Below are 27879 nucleotides of genomic sequence, written 5' to 3'. Positions count from 1 at the left end.
GTGAAATGTAACGTATCCTGCCTTTGCAGAAGTAATGCATGTGTTTATGTGAATTTTCACAATAGTTGGTGTGCATTTCAGAATGTTGCTGGGAAAACAAAGAAAAACCAAACAACTTTCTTGTGTTATTCATATTTCTTTTCTGTCAGTGCTGACATTGTATCTCCAGTGCTTGTTAAAAGACAGTTGCCATTTGTTGGAGGGAGGGTGCTTCAAGAGTAGGCTAGAGCGTCAATCCTTATTTTAACTCCTGTCTGAGGCAGTGGGACCTGAAAACCCTCAGTCCTACAGGAGGTGCTCACTGCCTCTTCAGGCCACAGCCTGTGTCACAAAGAAAAGCAACTAGGCTATTGCTAGTTGTCAAATAAACACAAATATTCCTGACATTTCAAAGTCATGTCAGAGAATGCTCAGTCTGTGTCTAATAAAAGTCTAACCTGTTACAGGTTGCAAGATGTGCATTGCAAAGCAAGATGTGGTTAGATTTTTTTTTGCAACTGAAACTGGAACAATGTACTATGTGCCTGTTTCATCTCTTGATTTGTGCCCCCTTTGTCAGACCTTAAAGCCCTACTACCTTATGCACAAATACTTTTATTGATGTATTTCATGAACGTATTTGTAAATACATTCAAAATTTTATTCCTTGATGTTTAGTAAACGGCAGCATGCAGCTCTTGGAATGCTGTAGTGTGCATTATTGCCATGTCATGCATGAGTCTTTAAAATAGTGAAGTTGTAATAGAAAAATCTCACACAAGATTAGATAAAATTAATCTGTCTTTGAAAACCCCTAAATCCTGCTGTTTGTTTAAAGTTCACCCTGAAGTGCTTAGTGTTAATAAGGACTCACTGAAGTCTTAAAATAAAAAATGTTGACAGCTGAGAGCCAAGTGTGGACTTGTTCGTATAAATAATATCACCGTGCTGTCTGAGGAAAAACTCAGAACTGGAATGACAAGGCTGGTGCAGGATGAGATTACACTATATTGACAGAGCAGGGTGGGGATGCAGGAACGAGGCCCGTCTTATACGGCCCTACCAGCCTTTACTTTCACAGCTACAACCTCAACTCTGATTTTAAAATGAAAGGGAAAATTTTAAAATCATACGTGAGATAGAGATTGATCCAGATAGACTGTCTCCTTTCATCAGATGTCAGGCTTTTGCATTTCATCACTCAGTACAGCAAGATGAAGAGTGACCTGGAAATGGGGGTGACACATCCTGTTCCCATTATATCCAGCTTTACACAAGACTCTCTTCTTATGGAAAAGAATGAGTTAATTAAGAGCAAAGTCAAATTAAAATGACGTCAATTCTCTATTTACAAATCTGTGTTTTGAATGAAGAAAGGATGTGTGCAAGCAGCATTGTTTCATCTGAGATGGTGCAAGGATATGTATCACATCAAACTATTCATTTGGCTAGGTGTAGAAAGACAGGTCAGGGTGGAGGAGAGGAGGACGATGATGAGGAGGAGTACTAATGAAAGTTAATTGTTTCCTATTTGCTCCTCCTTTTCCTTTTTTAAGTTTTTAAGTGGAAGTTTGCCCTTGCATTTCTTTTCCTCTCAGTAAAGAGGTGCGAGTCTTAAAGTAATGGGTGATGAAATCTTCACAAAATATTTTAGTAACTATTGATTTATTAGTGTATAAATTAGTAAGTGGAGCAACTGAGACATAGTTAATTGCTGTTCATATGATTTTTATCATAAGTCTCATAATGTTTGGTATCTTCCTTGAACCTTCAATTGCTACAGTCATGCAGTTGTGATGCTAATTTAATGTTTTAACATTCATACTTCGTGTGATGATAAATGAAGAAAATTTTCATATAAAGAATATGGTTCCTTAAAGTTATTTTCCCTAAGTTCTATTAACTATTAGCAGAAGCTGCTTTGTATTTAAGAGTGGTAAATCTGAAGCATTGATGATGCTTCCTAGGAGACATGAATCATGTTGCCAACAACATATTACTCTACTCCTGAATACCCAAATGCCCCACAGTTGCAGCTGTTGTGTGGTTGCATACCTCTTGTATGAAGTTTTCTCACCCTTGTGCCAAGCCTTTAATTGTGGGATAAATCTGACTGGCAGTGCAGGACTCTCATGATTGATTTATTTAACATGACTCACAGTAACTCTGCGTACAAAAGGAGTTGTATGAAATGGCTGGTAGTCAAGCACACAGTTTCTATTCTATCTTAAGATTTCATAGTCAGTCTGATTATTCCAGAAATTTGCAAGACTCTTCCAGATGACCCTTTATTTGATCCTGATATTTGTGCCAAGATTAAGATCCAACAATTGTCCATGATATCAAACCATTTTGGGTTTTTTTTCTGCAATTTGAGGATGGAATCTACCCTTCTTGCCAGGGTAAAGATCTGTTTCAGTACTTTGCTTCTGAAGCTTAACAGAAGCAAAGTGCTTCCAAATGACTGAGGGGATAATGTTTTTCATTCAACAGAGGGAAGAGGCTTTGTCCTCAGCTTGATAATGGTACCTAGCCTTTACTTTCCTGATGACTTCATCCTCAAAACCAACTCTTATCTATGTTTGTCTTCTGTAAAAGTTCATGAGCCGGAACATTAGTAGCAGAAGTCCTATGTGAAAGCTGACCTTCTCTGTGATACTTCTGTCTGTGCACTGTCTTAGTAGTAAAGCAAGACCTTCTTAAAAGTCAAGTATGAAATCTTCATCTTTATATCTGTTTGTTAGGATTATAATAATCTCTGTTTCCCACAGGAAAATACCTAGTTTTCTGTTTTCCAGCTCTACAAGAGCATTAACTTCATACTTAACTCATTTCACTGGTGACCTGCAGCATAATGTCAAAATTCAGTCTCAGTGCTTTGTCAGCAGTGAGTTTGTTTATGATTCAGGAAGAAGGGGTTATTTAGATTCCTTGTTCATTAGTACTGGAATCTTGAAATAGCAAAAAAAAACCCAAAAAAACAAAAAACCCACCAAAAAAAAAAAAAAAAAACCGAAAGGAAATGCACTCTCCAAAAGACATTTAAATGCACTCAAGTTTGGAATACAGACAAGAAAATTTAGACTAAGAAAGATAAATCACTGAAGTAATCTCAGATTATATTGCTAGGGAAACCAGAAATATATCCTTCAAATTGTCCTATTGTTGCAAGTCTGCAAAGACAAAATATGATCATTGTTCATTTTCATTCTTAATTTGTCAGCTGCAGATACGTCTAATGCTGGCTCTTTTCATGTTTCGTCCTCCCCCCCTCCTCCCCTGCCCCCAATTATTTGGTTATATTCCTGTGGCAAAGAGGCCATTACAGCTGGAGCCAAAATTTTTTATGAGAGCAGCCCGCATAGCGCACTTCATTCCAGTCCTCCAAGCCATTCCATTTCAGAATAGCCCCGCAAGGACTTCACATACCGTGGCATTAAGCAATCTGCAGGATAAGGGTTCTGTTTAAAATCTTGCGAAATTTTAATTAAAATATAGCATAAGGAATGTAGATTCAAAAAAGCCTTTCTTTGCACACAATGAACACTTCATAGTAATGTCAAGTTTCTCTTTAAAGGTTGGACTACAGTGGACCTTCAAGGGAGTTTTTTTTCCTGGTGTCTAGAGAGCTCTTCAATCCATATTATGGTTTGTTTGAATATTCAGCCAACGATACCTATACAGTACAAATAAGTCCCATGTCTGCTTTTGTAGACAATCACCATGAGTGGTAAGAATTCTTTTTTGTTTTATCTTTCAGATATGTTTTCTGTTGTTCCCGCTTGTAGACAACTGCTCATATCTGCTCAGACATATAACACAGAACCTCATCTTTTTAACCAACAGCAAAATAATTGCATTTCTTTAGACTTTCCTGATTTTGTTTTCTCTTGTGGTTTTAAATGATCTTATTTCTCACAAGGTCAGCAAAACTATGATTTGGAATACGTACCATGGGATTGTCTCACAACGCAACTCTCTGCGTTTCTTGTACATTAGCAGTCATTTCATGAAAGCAATATTAGCCTCTTGTGCATTAAATAAAATGAATGAAAAATTGGCTTTTTGTCAGGTAAAGGAGATGAAGGGAGATTTCAAACAGGTCTTACTGTGTGTTATTTGTTTACATCTTCCTAAAGAGTACAGAGGTCTCCTTAGTGGAAACCCACTATATCTATTGGAAGGAAATCTGTGGATGTATCTTATTTGGGGGCGGGCGGAAGACTGCTGATTACATAGCTCTTAAGCAAAGCGTGTACATACACACATACTTCTAAAATAGTTATCAAGGATTTTTACATAATCCCGTTTTCACAATTATAAGCCAGTTTAAATCACCCTCGGTTGATTTTAAGCCATGGCATCGCCATAAGTCTGTAAAGCTGTGCTGTGAATATTAACAGAGAATTCTGTTGTGTAGGTAGTTAGACTACAGTAATAGTGGAATGTCAGCTGCTCATCTGTGTAGGACAGATATGTACTGAGTTCTTACTTATTGGAAGCCAGTTATGAAGAATGAATATCAGAAATTAATCTCATTACTAGCTTGAAAAATTAATAGAAAATTAAATGGTTGGCTGCACCCAGTTCAGTTAGATGAAGCAACCTACCTGTTGAAGTCCAATACTACAACAATAAATGGCACATGCTGTATTGAAAAAGCAGAACAGTCTTGGAAAAGGGAGAGAAAAAGTTTTATGTGCTCTGCAGCTTCTGCCAACATTTTGTATTCATCCCTGGCTTCTGCAGTGCTGGACCGGAGACCTTGGGGGTGAGGGAGGCGTGATCGCCTCTCTTTCTGGGAGTGTTGGTGCCAGTGACAGCACTGGTCTTGTACAGCCTCAGGGGGAATTTAGAAAATGCAGCAGTGACTAGCATGGAAGGAGAAGGCTCTGCATGCCACATCCTCATCTTGCAAACTCTGTGTACAGGCAGGTACAATAAAGCCCTAATCTCTCCAAGAAAAATGTTGCTGAGGATGCATAAACCGAAAGTTTAAGAAACATTATTTTCCTTGAAAAAGAGCACTAGACTTAAATCTAGTTCAAGAGACATGGAGGACTTTTCACAATGGATCTTTATTCTCATGGGGATGTTTGCAAAGACCCTACTATTTCAAAGTTGCTGCCATCTGATCTCAAATCTGTCAAACTCCCTCCCTCCCCCCCAACCCTCCTTACACACCTGCCAAAATGAACATAATAGGGGAAGAAAGAGGGGAGTGGAGGTGATCATTTAGATCCCATTGACATGGGGCTGGAGAGCACTGCAATACATAAAAACGTTTCCAGCCACTCTTCGTGAAAATAGATATAGAACTCCATACTCACAGTCAGAAGAGGGAGCAAGGAGCCACTGTAAGCAGAAAAGACAGCCAGCAAGAACTGTCAGGCTGGGAAAGGGTAGAAAAACCTTTGGCCTCCCAGTAACATGAGAACAAGTTAATCCTATATGAGGTGTGTAAAGAAAATAGACAGTGGCTATCATTTTAGAAGATATGCTTCTATAAAGAGGCTAGTCTGGCAGGGATTGATTGGGTTAATATGGATTTGACATTTTTGAGAAGTTGCCACTTAGGTATCTGAGGGATTTTCCACACCCTGTAGAGTTGCATTTTTTTCTGTGCACTACTAAGAATGTAAAAGAAACACAAGAAAAAAAAACCAAAAATACCACAATTTAGACATAGCTATCTGATTTAAAAATGCTGTTTGGAAATACATGTAAGTTTTGATGACAGAGCAGTGTACAAACCACAAAGTTTCAGTATAACGATTGTAACTGTTTCTCTTCCAGGTTCAGGTTTAGTGGTCGAATTCTTGGTCTTGCTCTGATACATCAGTATTTGCTAGATGCCTTTTTTACACGACCCTTTTATAAAGCCCTCCTCCGAATGTGAGTAGAATTGTTCTGTCTCCTTTTCTGTTTGGTTCCTTCCCCATGGACGATGCTATTTTGTGTATGGATAAATTGTGATGTTTTATCATCAAAGACGCCAGGCCATTATTTATAATATAATCATTTCATTTCAATTCAGGATGTTTTTTGAAAGTTTACTTGTTTCTGCTTATGGTTACTAGCCAGTTACCTAATAACTCAAAATGTTGTCTCTTGTCAGTGTGAAAACCTCATGTTTTGTTTTAGCCATGTTATCAGCTTTCTTCTACAAAATCTTACATTTGGAGTTGTACAATGAAATGCTGTGGTTTTATTCCAGATATTAATAGAGTTCTTATTCCTTTGTTTTGTAATGACTCACCGGGTAGGATATGAATCATTTTGTAACTTAGACTGCAAAACCCATTCTCAGAGGTAGACTGGTTGTTAGCAATCTCCATTTTGAGGAGCTGTACTTCGATATACTTTAGATTTTGTTTTCAGAACTACTACTCCTGTTCTGGCTTGAAACAAAGAGCTGCACTTGCTCAGCATGTCTGGAATTTAAGACCTAATGAACTTAAGGTGCTTCACTTTTTGTCCTCCATTTGAAAGCTGTTTTTGAGAAGTCTGGAAGGATATTTTCTCTATAAAACATCATACATTCTAGTAGTGTGGAGTAATGCATCCATTCCTATTGCACGTATATTTTTAAAGTACCTAAATGCTAACAGCATCATTTTAATAAGAATGAGCACTTACTCCAGATGCACTTAACACTAATATTGTGTGACTGCCAAATTAAACTAATTGTTTAACTTGGTGGTTCTCTAAACAGTGACATGAAAAATGAGGGGCAGCCACCTTTGTACATAGCCTAATTCATGCAACTTCCTCACCTAAGCCCTGGACCTTTGCTTTCCTCAGAACTTATGAACCATCCAGACTACCTCTGCAGATGGGACATTGTGCCCAATCTATCAACTTTGATGTAGGGGCTGTTACCGCAGGATGTCACTTAAACTACAATTGAGAGTCCAGCTAAAAGTACAGGGCTTTCTTTTGACTTTATACAGACACAAGAATAGAAGGCATTTGGGAACTACTTAGAGAGAGGTGGTTGCAGCATCATTTGTAGCTTTAGATATATAAAAAGGCAGAGAACCCTGGAGCTGAAAAGCACCTTACTTAATGAATAGCCCCAGTGTCCTATTTCACACAACAGGATTTAAGGAGTTAAGAAGAATGGTAGAAATTGCCACCATGGTGTTAAATATTATTAACAGATGACATGTTCAAAGCTTGGAGTAGTAACTGTTAAAGACCGCAAGGGGCGGTTGGATGTGTAAAAGAAGGACAATGTAAGGGGAAACATGGCAAAAGGTAAAAAGATATTTCTGTGGTAAGCAGGGTATCTGAACAGACTTCTTTGAACAACGATGAGAAGAGAGAGGTGGCAGTGTAGTCACATAAGCAAGAAGCATAGTAGTTGCTTGTTATAAAAACTTACCATTTCTTTTATTATTTTAATTTTTTGTCTCTTCAATCTATGTATTTTCATAGTTCCAAAATATTCTTCACAGGAAACATGGGACAGACTCACCATAAGTTTAAAAAGCAATATGTTTTCAAATTAATAAGTTCTGAATTTTGTATATTAACAAAATTATTTTGTGTTATACAGTAACTGTTATTATGAGGCAAATAGAGATTTGAAGTAGTGTCTTCTTTATTCTATCGATTCTTCTCTTGACTCCCATTCTCAGTCTGTTTTTCAGGACTGTCCTATCTGAGTTTAGTTACTGAGCACATGCTACTGCCGTCATCTGTATTTGTGTGTTTTCTTCTTGTTTATGTTAGACTCTGTGACCTGAGTGACCTGGAATACCTTGACGAGGAGTTTCACCAGAGTTTGCAGTGGATGAAAGACAATGATATACATGATATCCTAGATCTCACATTTACTGTAAATGAAGAAGTTTTTGGGCAGGTGTGCAAGATTCTTAATTTAATTTCCTTTGTGTATTCTACTGTTAGATAAACATTTATTTGGACAGAAGAGTGATTGTCATTCCATGCTGATTTGAACTTGTTATTATAAAATTCAATTGATGAAAACAACGTTGAAATGTAAGAAGGAATTATTATTTGTAACTGGTCAAACATGTCTTTCTGGTTAAGGATTTTCTGGAGAGTATCTGAAATACCAAAATTTTGGATTGCTCTGCTGGAAGTAGTTACCTGAATTTAATTGTAGCAGAGTTAGCATTCAAAGGTATTACAACACCTTTGTTAGGATATTATTTAGAAGACTTCACTGCTTTAGCCACTGTAAAGATTGTTTCTTCTTGGCTTATTCTTCATACTAAATATGAAGATTCTTCAGACTAAATGGGATTTTAAATATGATTTTAGCCAAAAAGAAAAAAGATTCATTGTATGTTCTGTTATTTCACATATTCCAGTTGGCTAAAGTCAGCCTTGGCTAGTGCTTTTGAGGAATTACTTCAACTTCAAAAAAAAATATTATTACAATTCTTTCTTTTGTCCTGTGTTGTCACTTGGTCATTTTTTTCCTAAGATCACAGAACGGGAACTAAAGCCAGGAGGTGCCAACATCCCAGTCACTGAAAAGAACAAGAAAGAATATATAGAAAGAATGGTGAAATGGAGAATTGAGAGAGGAGTTGTACAACAAACAGAAAGTCTAGTGCGTGGTTTCTATGAGGTAAAAAATTCCAAAATTAAATTTACTTTCTTCCTTTATCCTCCCAAAATATTTTTCTCTTCATGCACATTTCCCAAATACAGAGTCCCAAAAAGCAGATAAATATATAATCAGAAGTGCCCTTACAGATATCTGGGAGGGGTGTGTGTGGAATTTTTGTTAGTCATTGACTTAAGACTATAGTTATATATCTTCTTTAAACTAGAAAATAATACCGATCACTATTTGTATGATTAGCAGTGAATGCTTGCTAAAGTGACCCATCTGTTTCTTCACTTGGCCCTTGAGTTTTTTTGTGTGCGTGCCGTACTCAGTGTAACACAATAGACTGAGTGTACTTCAAGGTATTTCTCTCTTACCTGGTTTAACATGGACAATTAAATTGAATGTATTGAACTTAATTTGTCCTGAAATAATTCAGTATTATTTGCCAATAAAATTCTTCCCCAATCACTGTGATCCTCTAATGAAACTGAATGGAACTGCACTGTAAGAAAAAGACATCCATTTATTTGCCTTTAAAAAGAAAAAAACGTTAATTCTTTCCATTCATGAGAGAAATGTTACCTGATAAATGTCTTAGTAGCAGAGAAGTCTTTTATGGGGAGGCAAAAATCAATAAATGAAGAAATGTTGCTACGCATTTTATTTCCTTTCACAGGTGGTTGATGCGAGGCTCGTGTCTGTATTTGATGCCAGAGAACTGGAACTGGTTATAGCTGGAACAGCAGAAATTGACTTGAGCGACTGGAGAAATAATACAGAGTATAGAGGAGGTAACCTTAATTTTGAATTGTTCACTGACAGTGTTGGGGGGCCTGGAATTACCCAGTTTCTAAGACACTAAAGAACTGTCCCATGAGATGTATCTTTAGTATCTTCTGAACTTCTGTGGCTAAGTTTGCATTAGAAGAAGGTAATTTGTCCATTTTAGTTTGCTTCATTGCTTCCCCATGCAGCTCTTCCCTTACTGTTCTTGTCTGGACAGCATAACGAAGCAGTCTTCTCCACAGAAAGTACTGTGTTCACCTGCACACTAGTAGAGTACCACCCAGACACTGGAGATAAATGGAAATGGTAACCATTCTTAGTAGGATCTACCTCTTTTCCACTCTCAAAGAAGACAGGAAATTAGAAGTCATCCCAGTGACTGCAGGCTGGCAGTTGAGATAATTTGAGAACAGTGGAAGATTTGGGAACTACTTAGAGAGAGGTGGTTGCAGCATCATTTGTAGCTTTAGATATGTAAAAAGCACAGCATTGGAATATTTCCAGAATTGGCATTCCTATTAGTGATTGATAATGGAACAAATTCTTGCAAAAGAGATTTCACTCCTTTTTATCACAGTAAATTAATTCTCTGCCTTTAAGATTTTTAAGCATTTTAGAAGTATTCTTTTCACACCTTCTGTCTTTTGCTGCAATTGGCTAAGAAATAAGGCATTATTGTGACTAGGGCTGAACTAGGAAAAACTTATTAACTATTCTCTCAACCACTCTTGTAGCACCTAAAGGTATAAAGGCTCTTTTGTTTTAACAGGTTATCATGACAATCACATTGTCATTCGGTGGTTCTGGGCTGCTGTGGAAAGGTTCAACAATGAACAACGACTAAGACTTTTACAGGTAAGATCAGCTGATCTGTGTAGAAATAGTGTGCATCGTTAAAATTAGATGCTAAACTAGTCCCATCCAGGTTTATGACATCCAAAAATGACGGTGATGCTGGCTAGTGGGAATAACCTGGCAATCCTCAGAGGTTAACTGTAATAATTTGAAGTGACTGAAGCTCACAGCTATTTTTATAGATTTCTAAGTTAAAAAATACATTTAAGGTAAAGTATCTAATGTCAATAATCCTTTACTATTGCTTGATTAAAAGTACATTAAGACTAGTAAAGATAGAAAAGGAAAACTGTGTAATTGGTTATATCATTAGGTAGAAATTTTAATAATATTTGTACAGCTTAGGAAGGAGAAAGCTTAGATGGAAGTTAAAGTGCCTCAAATTAGAAAATAAAGATGAAAACCTGAAAACTGGTCTAATTCCACTTTCACTAAGTCAGCCTGCAGAATCCAGTCATCCTGCTGATGAAGGACAAAAACCTCTCAACAGAGGAATATTTATACATGTGGGTTTACTATTGAGTTAAATTTTTAAAATTCAGGTTATGTCTATTGTATCTGTAAAGAATCAGACAAATCCCCACCCCAAACAATACCATGTTCTTGATCTATTATGAAATCCACTTTTGCTAACAATTCAGAACTTGCATCTGATCATTGAGTTACCTATAAGAGTATGGTGAAGGATTTTCTTTTTTTATCTTTTCAAGTACTTAAAAAAGGTCTGTAAAAAGCAGTGTGGGACATCTCATTTGATGGAGGGCCAGAGATATCTGCTTATATCTTCTATCACATCTGTAGTCAGAAGTTTTTATCATATCCAGATCATTAAAAATTAAGTAGCCTCTGATCTGTCAAAACCCAGGTTTGATCTGTTCATGACAGGTTCTAACTAAATCTTCTCAACAGACAGCATTTCAGCAAATGTCAGTGGGCATTCTACCTAACCTTCAGAATTTAGTCCTTTTCTTATAGTATTTAATAATGCTTTATAAAGATATTGAAATACACATAGGCAAAAAGGCATAATACGAAGCCATTATCATACATTATTACTTTTTTATTAGTTCCTCTTAATACAGAATAAAGACAGTAGGGAAAAACTCACTTAGCCCTGAGTTGATATTAATAGTGTTTTATTCTACAGTATTTATGTAGCATAATTACTCCTTCAAAGAGAAACCTTTGAAGGAAATTGATCTGTTGAGTTGTCTCTTCTAGAGCCCTATTAGGAAATGATCTGTTTTCCCTTATCCTCCATTTAAAGTACCATTTATCACTTATGCCTCACAAATTTCCTTTTTTTGCAAATGCTTTTACGTAAGCATTTGGACTTGAGTGGGTATGCTGATATAAATAAATTTCTAACCTGCACCGTCTGTGTATCCAGTATCTGTGATGTTTTGTTTGCCCTGGCAGTTTGTTACAGGCACGTCCAGCATACCCTATGAAGGATTTGCCTCTCTACGGGGGAGCAATGGTCCAAGAAGGTTCTGCGTAGAGAAGTGGGGGAAGATCACTGCTCTTCCAAGGTACAACTGTGTGTGTATTAATGCTAGAGATACTTTAGAATATCAGTTACCGGGATAACAGATAAGCTGTTTGAGAAACACAAACAAGTTGTAACTGAATATGCAAATGTACTATGGCTTACATGAAAATTCCTTGTTCCAGTGTGCGATCCACCCATTCTTCTTTGAACTCAGTTTTGTTCTCGTAAGATGGACAAGGCAGTGTAACCGTGGCTAACATCGATATTGTAATGCTTTTTTCATGGAAAATTTTATTAGAATGATAACTACTTCTCAGTTTGGTTTTGTTGCATTTGGTTAAATGCGCAAGTATTTACTTACTGAACATGCAGTTCATCACTTAGGAGCAAAAATTAATATGAATTAAAATTAAATAGCACTTGTGACTGTGTCTTGAGTGAAAGCTAGTATCAGACTTTTTGCTTTAGACACACACAGCCTTTACGGTATAGTTTAGTGATGTAATTTTTATGCTGTCTGATGTCAAGAGTGTTAACAAATACAGAAGAGGCAAGTTATGAACTGCAGAAGAGGTGTATTTTGAGGAGGGGGTCATTTGACTTCAGAGGCAGCACAGGGACGAGAGAAGGTGAAGATTTCAAAGAGAACAAGTAGGGTCAATTGAAATATGTGAAGAGGGTAAAGGAATAGTATGAGAGTCCAAGATAGGAAAGTAGGAGTTGAGTTGTACAAGCCCTTGCAGACAAGAGGCAGCATTTAAATTGGGTAATGGTAGGTTTGGAGGAGTAGGATGAGGTGGTTTAAAAAAAAAAAAAAAAAAAGTTGTGTTTCTAAATTTTCCGTTTTGTAAAGACAGGAGAAAGGGTTGTTTTCAAAGGTCCATGGTAACAATACCAGCACTAGACTAATAACATGAGCGATGCAAGAAAAATCTTCTAGCATGGACACTTCATTGACAAAAAATGACAGGTTCTAGTCTTTTTCTATATTGTGATCAGGCTGATATGTTTCTGGAAGATTTCCTTTCATCCAGTTCTAGAATTCCCTAGCCTCTAGAATGGGTTAAGAGTGGTTAGACACAGATTAGTGTGCGGAGTGCGGGTGAACTAACTGTACTTAATCAGATCTCAGCTTTAGTATGCTGCTTGTAGCCTGTGGTGGTAGCTTTGGGCTGGGCTGATCCATGGAGGAAACTCAACCCTAAGCCTAGCCCATTCCTCATAAACAAGATGCCTCAGGAATAATTTGCATTCAGAGTCTCTTTTTAGACACAAGGCGGCTGTCAGACACACAGAGCGTTTCTCTGACCAACAACCCTTAGCTTTTTCCTCCAGCATAAAGTCAGAAGCAGAGACGTCTCTTGGGTTTGCTCCTGCCTGCAGGCTGCCATTTGAACCGCACTGAGAAAGTCAAAGACGCAGAAGTGGCACTGTGAAATCCACAGGCACAGCAGGCGGCCTTTAAACAAAGCCATCTTTCCAGTTTACAGTACAAATGAGAGCCAGGCAACTGAGGATTAAAGATAAGCAAATTCTGGAAATTGCTATTTCAAATCAAATACTCTTACTATCTTTTGGTAGCTTCATAATACCTCGTAGCCTGCTAAGTTTATTTTGTAGTTTGATTATGATTGACCTGTGGAATAGCTTTGATTCTGCATAAAAAGAAAAAGCTTTGATTTTTAAAAAATAATTTCTGACTTCAAAAGACAACATTTTCTTCTGAGTTTAAATAAGAAAAGAGATTGTGGGAGTTCTCCCATATCTTCTCTAATACTGGAATTCCTGGTGCTAACAAGCACAGCTTGCAGCATGGAAAAGGTCAGGACATGCCAGAACAGGATGCTCAGAATTTCCTCTGAAAAGGTTACACAGAGCCCTGGTTGTAATAAACTGCAGAATAAAACTGCTTCCTGTAGTGCAACATGGAGAAACGTGTCAAGAATCTTTGCTACCGTAGCGTGTTCAGCAAGCATAGGGAAAATGCCAACTCTTCGCATTTGGGAGAATGTATCATGCCCTTGAAATTTCATTTATGATTCCCTTGGTTAGGAAACATTTGATTTTTGTCTCTGTGGATAGTTTTTAACATACAAGGGTGAGAATTAAAATAAACCAACACCACACTTGTTTTGTTAAAATAAAAACAACTGTGTATGACAAACATCTACAGTTGTCAAGAACTGGCAATTCCTGACATTCATGCATGGGGAGCCTTGATCTCATAAAAAAAAATGATTTGCCATGTTTATGCTCAAATGGGCTAAGCCCTAAGCAGAAAGCAGTATTTGCATTTTTACATATCTAGTTCCTGCATGCAGTCTAAGTTCAGCCTGCATCTCACCAGCTTCAAAGACTTGCTGTGCAAACACCAAGTAGTACTGGCTGGGAGGTAAGACATCATTAACAACGACCCCGAGTAGCAAACTTTCAAGAGGCTTCCAAACGAGCCCTGCCTGTGTAAACACATTGCTGGATCTGCTGCGAATACTGCCCTAGGACTCTGTGACTCTTAGCGATTCTCAGATAACTAAAGCATTTGTGTTAAGGCACAGTCACTCATAGCAGTGTTACGCTTTACAGATTGCCCTTTTGATTTCAGTGGGAGTGCTTGTGAAATTTAATAATATTTGGTGTGAGGGTGGCAAAAGCTAGGACTCAACAAGTCGGTGGACTTTATGTTTCTTCCACTGTTTCTAAGAACCTACTGCACTGCTGAAAACATGTAAGAATACCCATCCCCATCTCTTCTTCCCGATTCTGAGACACAGAAGGCAATTAATATAGTTACTTCGGTATGTGATTGTGGTCTTAGCAGCTGTGACATAAACACAAAAGTATTCACTAGATGTTTACCTAGTTCTCACTGTTCTGACTGCGGTGTAATCAGTTCTGCTGCATCAGAATAGTGAGATTTCTGAGGCACATGTGAGGTTGCCTAGCTTGTATCACTGTCTTTTGCACTAATAAGTCGGTAGCATGTAAAAGGCCCTGAAAAGATTGTTTATTACAGGTTTAGCTTAACTATTGCTATCCCTGAAGCCACTTCTACTTCCTTCTTTCGCACTGTGTTGTAGATTACGCTAAATCAGCAGAGGGACTGCTACTCTTTTAATTCACTTACATGCTGAGAAATTGGTTCCAGGTTCATTGCTGTACATGATATATATGTGCCTGTGATGATTCACATGCGAGTAGTATTTATGTCTGACTGCTGGATTTTAACCCTAAGTCACTCTATTTTACTACTGTACTCCAAATGAAGGGGAGATTAATTGGGAACCAAGATGGTTTTTCATGTCATCATAAAATGTGAGTCTGGGAAGATCAACAGTTAGCGCCCATGTGGTTTGAAATGTTGGAATGGGAAAATACTGTCCAGAGGCAAAAAAACCTTTCTTCTTGAAGACTTACGAAGTTGCTTGCTAGGGTGAGAAAAGTATGCATTCCCTCAGAAGACAAAGATCTTAAGTTTTTGTCTTTTTTAATGACTTGGTTTTCCGAAGTAGGTGATTGCATTTTCAAAATTGCCCTCAAAATTAAGATAAAACTCAGTTCTCTTAATAAATGTAAACAACATGCCGGCTTACTATTAAACCAGTTTGTAATGAATCCCTTGCTAATTATATACTACGTCTTTTATAACTTGTGGTTTTACAGCCCACACAGCATGATCCATAGTTCTAATGAGTGACTGTCAGCCCCATGCAGCAGAAGCATGTGGTTAGACTGTTAATTGCCTAAGATTCTTCCACACTCTACACTGAACTCAAGGGATCACTGAGTTTCAGTTGCCCATTTGCTGCTGGGTCTAAATCAGTCTTTCTTCAAAAGAGATTTTTTTTTTTTTTTTTTTTAAAGTACTCTGCAGGAAATGCAGTAATTTATTCTATATCACAGATACTACTTTGTAAGGTTTTTGGAAAGGCAAACGAGGAGTACAAAGAAAGCTTTCCTCCAGGAGCCTTAGATGGAATGGCTGAGTGGAGAGGTTTTACCAGGCCCCTGGAATATAGGGTGGGGAAATGCCTTTGCTGCTATACAGCATATACTAGCAGTATACTTCTAAGCATACTGTATTTGGGGAGGGTGCAAAATTCAATGCTTTTTTAAGTGATTGCATATTTGATGATTGGACTGTGTTTATAATAATAGTGTGACCTTCTGTACTGTGTACACATTTCTTCAACCTGGTATTTTGAAGACACTCTAAGGCTGTGACTGAGTGTATCAGCTTCAATGAGGGTTTTTAATGGACTCGTATGTTTTTAACAAACGAGATTATCCCACTTCACTTCATGTTCCATCCCCATAGCTGGGAGCTGAGAGCCACTTAAAATGGCAATTAATGAATTTGCTCCCATGGAAGGCAGCAATTTCTGGCTCAGAGAAAGTATGGTACAGGTCTGTTGTAGACATTCAGATTTCTGGGAGTGGTTAGGTTAAATGAGCTGCATTTGCTGCGAGGAGGGAGCTTGTTCAGTCCTTCCACTGACATTATGTTACACATTTACACTTAATACGGATCATACTGATGAAGAGCAGGTCACTGCAGGAAAAGTTTGTTTTTCAGCTGGATTGTATTTAAATAACTCTGCGATGTGTTTTATTGCAAAAGAATAAAGTATTTGTAAACAGACGCCTGCCAAAATCCAAAAAGGTTTCCATCCTCTAAAATGAGTCTGAAGTGAGACTTTGTTACAAAGCTTCAGAGCGGAAAAGATGCCTCCTCCAGCTTCTCTTTGCATCTCGTTCTCAAGAACCCATTGCATTAATAGTTATGCTGTCTATTTCACTAGAGCAGGCTCGTCCACTATAGTGTTTTAGAAAGTATTATCCTTAGCCTGCCCAGAGGTCAGGCAATGATACCGGTTATTCTACTACAAGGAGAAACCTTTATTATCTCCCTTTTCATTCCCTGGAAGAGTTTTTGAGAGTCAGTTCCAAGTGTGTCAAAAATCTGAGGTAGATGGATTTTGAAAACTGAGAAGTGAACCACGTGGTTGTCCTCCTAAGAAAGCAGGGTGGTATGCTAGAGGTACATGCATAGTTTTCTGTAATTGCAAAAAGTATTATTCTAAAGATTGTTGGTTTGCAGGGCCAGATATGCACATAGTGTAAATCAGCACAAGCAGTAACTTCCCAAGAACACGATCCATATGCTAAAGAAGTGTAAAAGGAGGAGCATCTAATTTGTCTGTCCTTTACTACTGTGGGATTGTTTCCTGTATATCTAGAGTATTTTTTAATATTTCATCACATCCAATACCTTATGCATATTCAATGTACTGAAATATCTTGTTCATGATTACAAATACAGTATCAAGTATCATCAGTACAGAAAAAAATACTACTTCTCAGAAGATATATTTAAAGCCAAGATTTCAGAACAGACTATTTGAATTGTACCACGCTATATCATTCTTTTCTCATGCACATTTAATAGATAAAATTTATCCCACTCCTTTTGGGCTGTCAGTGTGTTTCTAAAGACCTCCATAAATGCTTCTTATTGGCTTATTTTAATTAGAAGAAAGTAGATTAAACCTCAATTCAGTGTTCAATTGGAAAACATCATTTGACAGAACAAAGTCTTCTGAAAGAATACTATCTGCCCATCTCTACGCAAGCACATACCGGTCTGTGTGTTCTCCTTTGAACTTTTTAAATAATGTGCTTCTTCACCTCCTCTTTTTTTTCCCCCTCAGGGCTCACACTTGTTTCAATCGTCTGGACCTTCCCCCTTATCCATCATTCTCTATGTTATATGAAAAACTGTTGACAGCAGTTGAGGAGACAAGTACTTTTGGACTTGAGTGATACACAAGCCACAGTGCCCAGCTCATTGGACTTTTGTGGATCTGTCGTCTTAAGAAATGAATGAACGTTTGTATTGGATTTCCTAGAGGAAAATTGTTTCACGGTGCAATTCAAATAATGAGGTTCCATCAAAGAGCTTATGAAGCAATTAAAGAGCATTGTGGTAGTGGCAGATTTCTCTACAGTGAAACTCGAGTGTGCCTGATGCGCAGGGAAAACCAAGTCTTGCAATCCATGGTTTTTCGGGACAGCCAAACTTCTTAAGTTTATGTTCTGAGCAAACAAGAAACATGATCCTATGTTGTGATCAACCTGGCTACTGCAAAACTGACATGTACCCAAAAACTGGATTTCAGCAAAGCTGTTGAATAGAAAATTCAAGTCAAAATATGAAATCATTCAGCCCCTTACCTACCCAGTAAATTATCAAAAAGATTGTACAATAGATTTATTTTTTTTTTTAATTCATGAAGGTACATTACTTTATGCCATATGTTATAATAGCATATCCAGTACTTGCTTTACCTAAGACTACGAGTGCCTGCATGGTGTGTACCATAGAGCTCAAGTTCCTGGGGGAGAAGTGAATTGGAAGGAAAGTCAGCAACAAAGGATGTAACAACAACGGCGTGCATTAAGGAGGTTTGTGGAAATGTGTTTGCCAGTGGTGTGTATGACAAAAGATGAGCTGTTATAATGAACTTAACTTAATAAGACTGATTTTATGCTTTATACTGCATGGAAACTATTTTAAGAAGAAACTAGCAATTTATCACAGCATATCAGGAAAAAAAACCCTAACACAGTGACTTCTGTTTATTTTTATAGGTTCATTATATTATGTTTCTTAGAGTATAAACAGGAGATAAGCAAACTAAAATGCTGTTTCTGTTTTTGTCACTTTCCATGCTTGAACAGACATTCTGCTAGTGTTTATTCTTTAAGCACTCTCAAGGGGAAAAAACGCCTTTTATTTTTGTAAGAGTAAAAACTCCCCAAAATATTTTGCACTGAATGTACCAAAGTTGAAGGGACATTATGATCTGACTGATAGCAACCTGCATCACTATGAAGTATCTATAAAACCACTTAGGAACCAGGCTTTCTTCACGGTGCCATGTCTATAGGTATCAGGACTGTGCACATAAGTAATAATTTTATAATACTATATGTGATATTGTAATATGCATTTATTTTAAATGCATCTGGGTCATTTTTCATGCATTGGATAACTGAATGCAGTGGAGTTTAATACAGATATTTCATATGCTCCCCACAACTTTTTATTTGTACAGCACCATAAAAAAATAGCTCATTTGGAAACCCATGAGTAACCTACTTTAAGGTGAGCCACTGGTCATAATGCCACTGTCCCATATCAGTGAACACCTACAAGATGTAAACTGTTCATAGTGTCTAAGCTTGCATTTTCACTGATAAATAGTTTTCTTATCAAATGTTATTTGAAAGAGTTTTTATGGCATATCAAACACTGCATGGACACCAATTTCTTTATGTTTAATTTTGCTGAAACACACGAGGCTTGCTTGCATCTATTTTTGGTACTTTCCTCCAGATGGTCTTGTGGAACACTTGTGCAGCTGCGCGCCATTTCTTGTACAGCTGCCGTCACGCAGTGCATCCACCACATTTTAAAATTCCAGGAAGTTGCACTTGGATACTGGATGACAAGAACATGAATCTAGCTTTGCGCTAGCCCTCTTGACAGCACTGAAGCACAGCAAGCCCTGTTCCGTGGGAGAAGTAGCTTTTGAAGTAACGTTCTCACTTTGGAGGCTCTTGAAAGGGCATCTCAGGGAGGTATGCTGCTTGTTCTTGTGGGAGTTTTTTTCCAATGAAGGTGAACGTCTATGGAGATGTCATCAGCAAAGACTGCCACTCCACCTTCCAAGTCAGAAGGCAGGTGCAGCTGTGGTGGTGGCAGCAAAGACTGAGAAAACCCTTCAGGCTCACTGAGAAAATGTTACCTGTGCAAAGGAAAACCCATTTGCAAAATCAGAGTGAAAGCATTCTTTTATTTCAGGAAGAACTGAGCTTCTGCATGACATCTGGGACTCGCTTAAGTAACATAGGTTGTCTTACACTACTTCTGGCTGGTATGAAGTAGCAAAGAAAAATCCAAACATGTCACCCTATTTTTACACATATATTTATCAGTCTTTGCTAAGATTGCATGTCACAGATCCTAATGACATCTTTTTTCAGAACACGAATGAGCAGTAGGCAAACTGACTTTTCATCAGGTCACTCCAGCATGGCTCATGTTTCATATGATCCATTCACTGAGTAGCTAAAACTCTGGCACTCGAAGCCGAATGCAAGTTCTGATTGGTTGAAGGACTGCAGAATTTTGATTTTACAATACTGTGTTATCTGTGGTCTAAAAAGGAGATTTCCCAGGTGGAAACTGTATCTACAAGTTTTGAACCAGAAACTCTTTGGAATGAAAAGTTTAAATATTTGGCAAAAAGTAAGTTTATACTAGTCTGCCTTTTAAGTTATGCTTTTGTACAAAACAAACAATAAATGCATCTTGCCAGTTTTTATTTAAATATATCTACTGCACACATTTGTTCTGTATTTATGCATGTAAAAATAATTGAAATCAGCCACGATGATCCAGTATTCTGTAACGATGCGACAGGGTCACCAGTGGGGCAGCTGTCAGTTAAAAAAAAAAAAAAAAGATTTAAAAAATCTGTAGTCCTTGTAGCATTAAGACCAAGAGAGACTGAGGAGAAGCTGCTGCTTCCTCCTTTGCTGCCAACATCACCTGGGGGACTCTAGAAAAATGCTATTTGAAAGTGATGAGGAGTTAGCTGCCCAGATATGGCTACCTGTGGTGCCTTGAGCACTTGGCTGGCTATTTGTGATGGTACAAGCGATGCTGCTGCTCTGAAGAGATTAGCAAGGAGGGAGTATAGGAAAGGAAGCCTGAGCTTTCTCAAATACCCATATCTCCTGACTACTGCTTGGAATATTCTCCCTTCGGTGTGGGAAGCCGTTCCCATTAAACATGTCCCAAGCGAAAGCTGACTTTCATGTCCTGCAGATGACTGCAACAGGCGACCACGGTGCTTTTGCTTATGATGTGCTGTGGCAGGCACGAGGGTCCAGATAAAGACTGAGAAGCCTTTCTGAAAGCTCTGTCTCCTCAGAACTTTTCCAGATGGTGCTAAGGAGCTTTGCACTTAGGGAGGGAAAAAAGCTAGTCAACTTGAAGTAGACAAAAGATTCCCTTCAGCTACAGTGTGATGACAGATCGTACTAACTTAACCTACAGCATCTCCATCAGATGGAGCCTTCTGGGGAGGTCCCTGCAAGAGTTAAAGTGAGGTGCCCACGGAGCCACGCACTGCTAGCCAAAAAGCAGCTAGCAGGTCCTTGCAGCCCGCCTGGCCAGCTGCTACCTCTGTCACACCGTCAGCCGCACCTTGCAGGGTAACGCGGGAAAGCCTTCTTTCAATCCACAATAAAATCCAATTTAACATGCAATCCTGCTGACCAGAAGCAAATCTTTTCCCCCACCGCCCGCTGTTTTTCCTTAGTGTTCCTCAAATAATTGCCTTTTTTGCTTTTAAACATAATTTTCATGATCCTTGTAGTGAAGCTACCATAAAAAGGTGTTAATATAGCTTAGAGAGTATCTAGAGTGAAATCCATCTGTGTACACAGGCCTGCTGGGCACCACATAAACTCCACATTGAAGCGGTTAACCTCGGGTCATACAGGGTACGGTTAATATATGTAATCTTTGGGGAAACCGAAAATCTAGGCAGCAGCATGCTGGCAGGACATCAGACAAAGTTTCTGGCATGAGTTAAACTGGCAGAGCACTGGACTGGTCGTTTGCAGTTTGCTCAGTTTAAAATTATAGGAAGGAAAAGAGTTTTGTGGTGTCTTATGTATTTTTAATCCTTTCAAAAGTTAAAAAAAAAAGCTTCCTTCTGAAGCATTCAAAATGGTATCTGGTTGCTAAATGTTATCTCAGGAGTATTAATTGCAGATGTTTACTGAATTTCTGCAGTGGTAGCTGCAGACATTTATGGAGATACTTGCAAGCACACTGTCTCTGGACTGAGGGAATTCCTATTCACAAAAAGGGAATCTGCAGCAGCTGTGTTTGAATAGCCAGTGTAAGTTCATTTCCCGTAGCATAAAGCAAGTTAATTCTTTTCAGCAAATGAAACTTATTTGTGTTAAATTATACTAATAGTTATGTTTTTCTTGCCACTGTTTTTATGTGGAGGGGTAATTTATTCCCGTTAGCACTAATGGGAATTGAGCAAAAGTTTGGTCTCCAGTTGTAAGATTACAGACTCAGCTTTAACGTTAACCTTACAGTATTAATACTCAACTGTCACTGCTGTTTCCTCTTCTCATCCTTTCCTCCCTGGGCAAGCAAATTGAACTCCAAGCAAAATTTCAGAATAATTACTCAGACCTGGCTTCTTAAACTATTTGCATTTTGGCTTAATTATGTGGTACAAAACAGAACTGCAGAAATGTTATGGGTTGACTGGCTCACCAATTGCAAGTAGAAAATCCTTTACAATTTTATTAGCACGACAACAGCGGCTGCTGTTGGACTAGTCTTAATTTTTTACCTAAATATTTTACAATAAAAAAAGAGTTTAGGAGGTTGAATTTGAAATTGCTTGTTTGCTGGAAAAATAAATATACATTAGGTAAATAGTAGGGGAAAAGAACTTTACTGTAAAGCCAGTAAGGCTAAAAGCCTTTTTACACCCCATTTTTGTTAGCAGTATGCAAAATTATAAAGCCGACCATATAAACACACAGTTTTCACAGTGTGTGTTGGTTTATGTTTTGCATCTCTTTCAAATAGACCACGAGCTTCATAGTGCTTCTGTTCAGTTTCAGACTGACTAGTTTCAGCACCAGGCTGCTACTATTTAGAATGTTCACTGCTATGAAAAGTTTTTTATTCAAACATTTCTAGTATTTTCTAAAATAATTTTACTGTACAGAAAGGTATTGTTCAGGCTGAAACTTCATTTAGGGCTCTACTTCATGGGCTTTGCTCAGAGCCACGTTATGCCACAGGTATTTTAAGGTAAACTCATAATTAATTGGAGAGTTCTATTTAATATCAGTGACATTATAACAACCTTCTAGTCACTGCTTAGGAAGGCTCCTCCTGACTGTAGGTAAAAAGATGACAGTCAAGGACTCCTCTGGAATGGTTACAATCCATTGTAGTATCTGTATGTATTCAAAATGCAATTAAAATATCTCCGGAGGACTATGTGAAATAATTACTACACTCATTGATTAGCCCTCTTCTAAGTCAATAATTGGAATTTTGAACTTGTTTCCTTTATGTACCAAATGCAGTCAGATTACATTGCAGAATAATAATAATAATAATAATAATAATAAAAATTTAACTACAGATGTATTCTGACAGATCTCTTAAAGTCATGGTGAATGCGAAAGGGAGCCGAGCTATGCTTTTTTCAATCCTTCCTCCCTTAAAAAAACTTCTGAATAATGAAAATTGTATTTTGTTTTTCAGTTGTTTCTTTCTTAGAACTTTCAGAAAGTTCTCACTCAGCCCTTACTAGAAGAAGCCTTGTCTACTTAGAGGGCTTTTGCTAAGCACTCAGGAGGTATATTGTTCCACTAACTTAACATAGTTTTGTGCTGACATCAGTGTAATCAGCTTTTAAATGTATAGACGTACAAAACTACAGGACTCTGGTCTCCCTTATTCTAGGCTGCCTTCCAAAGGCTGGCCGTCCTCTCCCTTTTAATTGCACATAATCCTACAATCACCCAGAGACAATTGCTGACCACCTACACTGACTGTAGCTATAGTATCAGAGTAAGATTGTGGGTTTGTTTTATTTTTTCATCAAGAATTAAACTGGTCTCCTTTGCAACAAAAGCAGCTCCCTTCAGTCCAGAATGTTGATAGGATCACTGTTACTCTGACATCTGGATTGTGAGTGGTTTAAGAAAAATAGTCATAAAAGTTTCTTGGAAAACAGTTGATTAGGTGTTGAAGGGTAAAATATCTTTTGATTTTGGTTTTGCAAAATTAATAATGAGCCAGGGGATCTTTCTTGCGATGTTTTCTATCACCAGAATTTCTGAGCCCCCCTGGGCTGCTGCAGGCTGTTGGCTGGAAGGGTGAGTAGCTCTTGCAGCGAGGCAGGTGAGTGCTGATCCAGAAACCACGGCAGCAGGTGATTTATTACCTTGGCGAGGACTTTGCCTTCCACAGATGGAGGCTTTGTCATACAGCCCTTGAACTGGTTTCTTCCAAAAGCTTGTTCATATCTGCATTTTCTGCAAATTGCAGTAAAGCAGCTCCTGACATACTCCATTGGCTATTCGGCATCTCTCATTTTAAGAGAGAATTACAATTTTTATAGTTAGAAATACTCATCTAGCAGTATAAATTGCGCCACTAAAAGAAGATTCTGCTGAGACAGCATATTTGATTGCCGTGCTGACTGCAGTCAGACATTGGAGCTGAGCGATTTTAAAATAGATTACTGTATGAATAAGCAAATAAATCTCTGAAGCCTCATAAATAATGCTAAGGAAGGAATGTAATTGTAGGTGCTGTAATGATAAGATACGGCAGTTCCACACAGCAGATAGAGCATACAAAATGCAACCATGGAATAGTGCTAGAGTGAAAACAAGACTGAAAGAGTAGGAGCAGAAAAAGGACTACCCTTTGCAAACAGGGAGCAGGACAGCAAGCTGTGCTGACCACTGGGTATACCAAAGGAGATACTTTTTACTTGAAAATTAGGCTACAATAATGTACCCAGGAAGAATTACTATTCATCCTGAAATACATTAGTGTTACTGCAACTGCAAGACACATTTTACTTAATTATTAGGTTTTTAAAATCTAAAGTACACAATCAGAAAACTTACTTGTATGTTGGTGTTTCTTGTTTTATTGGGTTTGGGTTAGGTTTTTTTATTTGGACTACTCAGGAAAATGAAGGCTTCTAAATAAAATAAGGGTGGTGTCTGGAAGCCCTCTTTACTCTTATTGTTTGGACAAATAATTATTGTGTTTATTACTAGCTGCATTTGGCAAGAGAAGTAGCATCTGATAAGAAGTTAAATCATCACTACCGAAGGTGACTTTCATTTTAAATATGATGGGCCAAATCCCTAACATTTAGGTATGTGAAAATGTAGATTTTTTTTTTCTTTTTTTTTGGATGGTTGGGGTTTGTGTTATGGTTGTGTAAGAACCATGAATTTCCACAAAGAAAGGGATTGATATGACATTTTTAAAGCTTATTTGAGGTAATTAAAATATTTTCAATTATCTAGTTGGCCAAGCTGGTGCGAGTCTTGACTCCATTTACTCTCTAATGACATTGTCAGAAAAAATACTGTGTAAGAGGGTAGGAAGATCTCAGGATCTGGTTCTGTACCTAAAAGCTGACCTGGTTCTTTACTTAAAAGCCAAGAGTATTGGATAAGTCAGTACAAGAGTCAAAGGAAGAATTCCTTGCCAGTTTTATTCTTCAACAAGGTAACTGAGGTGGTAAGAGTTTTGTATAAACTTTAAGTCCTAAACAAGAAGACAGCTAGTACATTGGACCATAATGGTTCAATAGCTCTATATAGCAGGACATTTTTCTGCAATGAGTCTGCAACACTCAGGAGACTGCTGTTTATTATCAGCCTTGCAGGGAGGAAGAAGAATTATATTAAGTACATAATCATCTTAGGAGGATGCTTTTTCTTTGTACTTTGTTTTTCCTTGGAATGACATAGCCTTGAGGGCATCCGTGAATCCTGATCAGCAAGGCTGCTTTTTGTATAAGTGACTGAACATTTGTACTCGTAAGGGCTGGCATTGTATGGAAGCGGAAAACTTTAGAGAAAAAGAAGGTCATGAGGGATGTGGTGTGGAATACTGGTACCTCCAAGTCAGTCGATATTCTTGACCTTGCTAGGTTACAGTTTGGGTCATTCAGCATGTTTGAAAGCGCATACAGTTTTACAAGTTTTTGTAGTGGGGATGCAGGCATCCAGAATCTAACAGGTATAGAGGTGCATCTCCCTCATTTTTGACAATTACTTGATATAATTTTATACCAAGTTCCTTGTTTTTAAAGAATTTCAGGCACTGAGAATACAGAGTGCATATTTATTTCTAAGCTTTAAGTAGAACACGTGGTGTATTTTTTAATCCTTTCCATACTTTTCAGTTAAGTGTTCACAAGACTGTATATCAAATACAATACCAAGTTTTTCTATCTTTCTACAAGCCAATTTAAGTTTCATCTGAATTTGGTATATGTCTTTCACAAAACACTAAATGGGGAATATGTGCTTCAAGCATTAAGATGGTGTATGTCCTTTTCTCCATTTACATTGCATTATATTTCACTTTTTTTTCTTTGAGGCAGAGAGAGCAGATACAAAATGTGTTGTGTTACAGGGGCACACAATGTCTTTCATTGTGCCTGGCTTCAAGGAATGTACTATAATGTTTGACTGCTCACAGATTTACATAATTATCTACTCAGTTGAATACAGGACTGTTGTGTTGTATTTCTTGTTACTCAAAAACATTTGGGGAAAAGATTTTTCTGTGTATAATTTTATTTTCATACTGATCTCTATTTTGTTTAAGACCATGTTTCATCATGAAATCACTTAATTAAAATAAATCTTCTTACAAAATCCACTTTGGGAATCAACTCTTTTATTGTGCTTCTGAATATATCGTAACATCATTTTTTAAATGACTGCCTCTTATATCTAGATCATTTTAAAGCCGTTAGAGAAACTACAAGATACTCTTTCTTACATCACCTTTTCTAAGTGACTTCTGGTGGCCTATGGAGTCTGGCATGTTAAAAATCGCAATTTTGGAAGCAGAGAAAGTAAGGATTCTGCAGCCATAGGCAACATAATTTGAACAAGAACTACACATGAAACAAAAATTGTGACAAATTAAACGAACAAAGCACCAGATACTACGGCCAACACAGTGGAGAGGCCCAGGCTTCGCTAAGAGTCTCTGCTTTTGAATGGAGCATCAGAACTGGCAGTGACATAATTTACAACACTGGCTGTAATACAGAAAAGCAGTGTATTTTCACAGGGAAATATCTTCAGGGAAAAATACATTTTTCTGTCTTTCATAAAAGTCAGTAGCCCCCACCAAAGATTTCCTTTTACTTCTGTAAGAGATACTGCTAGTTCCAGTGAGAGATACTGGCCTTTATTCAGCACTTATGCAAGGGTTCTCCCCACCAAGACACAGTCCAAGGAAACCTTTGCTCTAGGATGGTTAAATGGCAAGTTGTCACTTCGCCCGTGTGTTACATAAACTCTTTGTAGAATCTAATATTAAAGTGATGTTTCTATTATTTTAAAACTTTTTCTAGAAAGTAATTTTGCGTTATCTTGCTGCTACCAGAAATGCAGTGCAAGCTAACCTAAATCATTGAAAGGGAGCTGCTGTGGGCAGAGAAGAGGCTTTGAGACCTGAGCCCTTTCAGACTCTGTTAACTGATGCCGTGTATTGACCAATTGCTCATTTTTCCCTCCGTATAAAGACTGGAGTTTGTATGAAGCTCATGCTGGGTGACACTGGGGCAATTGTGGTAAGCGGTGACTGGGTGAAATACAGAGACTTTGCCCATTGCATTGAGGATCGCCCTTTGTTGCTTATTTCCTATGTGCGAAGGTGGTGGGACTCCTGCAGAGATTTTGGCATGGGCAAAAAAAAAAAATTCATATTTTTTTAAATGAAGTGTATTAAATAAAAACATAATTCTTTTTGGATGAGGGGGGGATCTGTATTCAATGATTAGGTCACGTCCAGAACTGTCTATTGCGGATGAGGCAGGAGGTGGCATGCTGATTCTGAGGGGCCTGTGGCAAAACGTCATTCTGTGCTGTGAATAGTGCATGCTTCAGGTTGATTTGGTATCAGACAGGTTGCTTCAGCTAACAGTGCTCTTGTAGATGTTTGGGGCATGGGTCATCTCTATAGGGCGGTGGTTTGCGGGGGGGGGTGGTGTTGCATATTTTATCCCCACAGAATGAGAGAAACAACATTCAGTGTAAGTACAGGAGTATCCCCTAAGATGGGGGGTAGGGTGGGGTGGTTATGCTATGATCTGAGATGCACTGAATCAGCACCTTTTTCAGCTAGCCTACTACTCTGTGTGGTGGTCTGGTGTGCCAACTCCGTGCTCTTTCGCCAGGCAAACAGCTGTGGGTACTTTGCACAACAACGATCATCCACTTTGCAGGCAGATTTGCTTCTTGAAGGCTGCAGTAGTAGAGGCAACATATAGAAGATGTGGATCTT

The 27879-nt window shown here is 38.0% G+C and overlaps 1 protein-coding gene across 2 annotated transcripts in view; it reads left to right on the top strand.

Moving 5' to 3' along the window:
* HECW2 (HECT, C2 and WW domain containing E3 ubiquitin protein ligase 2) overlaps positions 1-20095 on the top strand; it is a 170329-nt gene extending 150234 nt beyond the window's left edge. For both annotated transcript variants that reach the window (XM_030018086.2, XM_030018087.2), the window contains 8 exons: positions 3557-3709; positions 5776-5874; positions 7717-7846; positions 8438-8584; positions 9246-9360; positions 10125-10210; positions 11630-11742; positions 17411-20095. In XM_030018086.2, the coding sequence (XP_029873946.1) occupies positions 3557-3709; positions 5776-5874; positions 7717-7846; positions 8438-8584; positions 9246-9360; positions 10125-10210; positions 11630-11742; positions 17411-17522 (955 nt within the window). In that variant the 3' untranslated portion in view covers positions 17523-20095. The remainder of the gene's footprint in view (positions 1-3556; positions 3710-5775; positions 5875-7716; positions 7847-8437; positions 8585-9245; positions 9361-10124; positions 10211-11629; positions 11743-17410) is intronic.
* The last annotated feature ends 7784 nt before the right edge of the window (positions 20096-27879 follow it).

Source organism: Aquila chrysaetos, chromosome 6 (genome assembly GCF_900496995.4).
Source record: "Aquila chrysaetos chrysaetos chromosome 6, bAquChr1.4, whole genome shotgun sequence".
Lineage (NCBI taxonomy): Eukaryota > Metazoa > Chordata > Aves > Accipitriformes > Accipitridae > Aquila > Aquila chrysaetos.
Note: the sequence above shows the minus strand (reverse complement) of the source record. Positions and strands in the feature narration are given on the sequence as shown.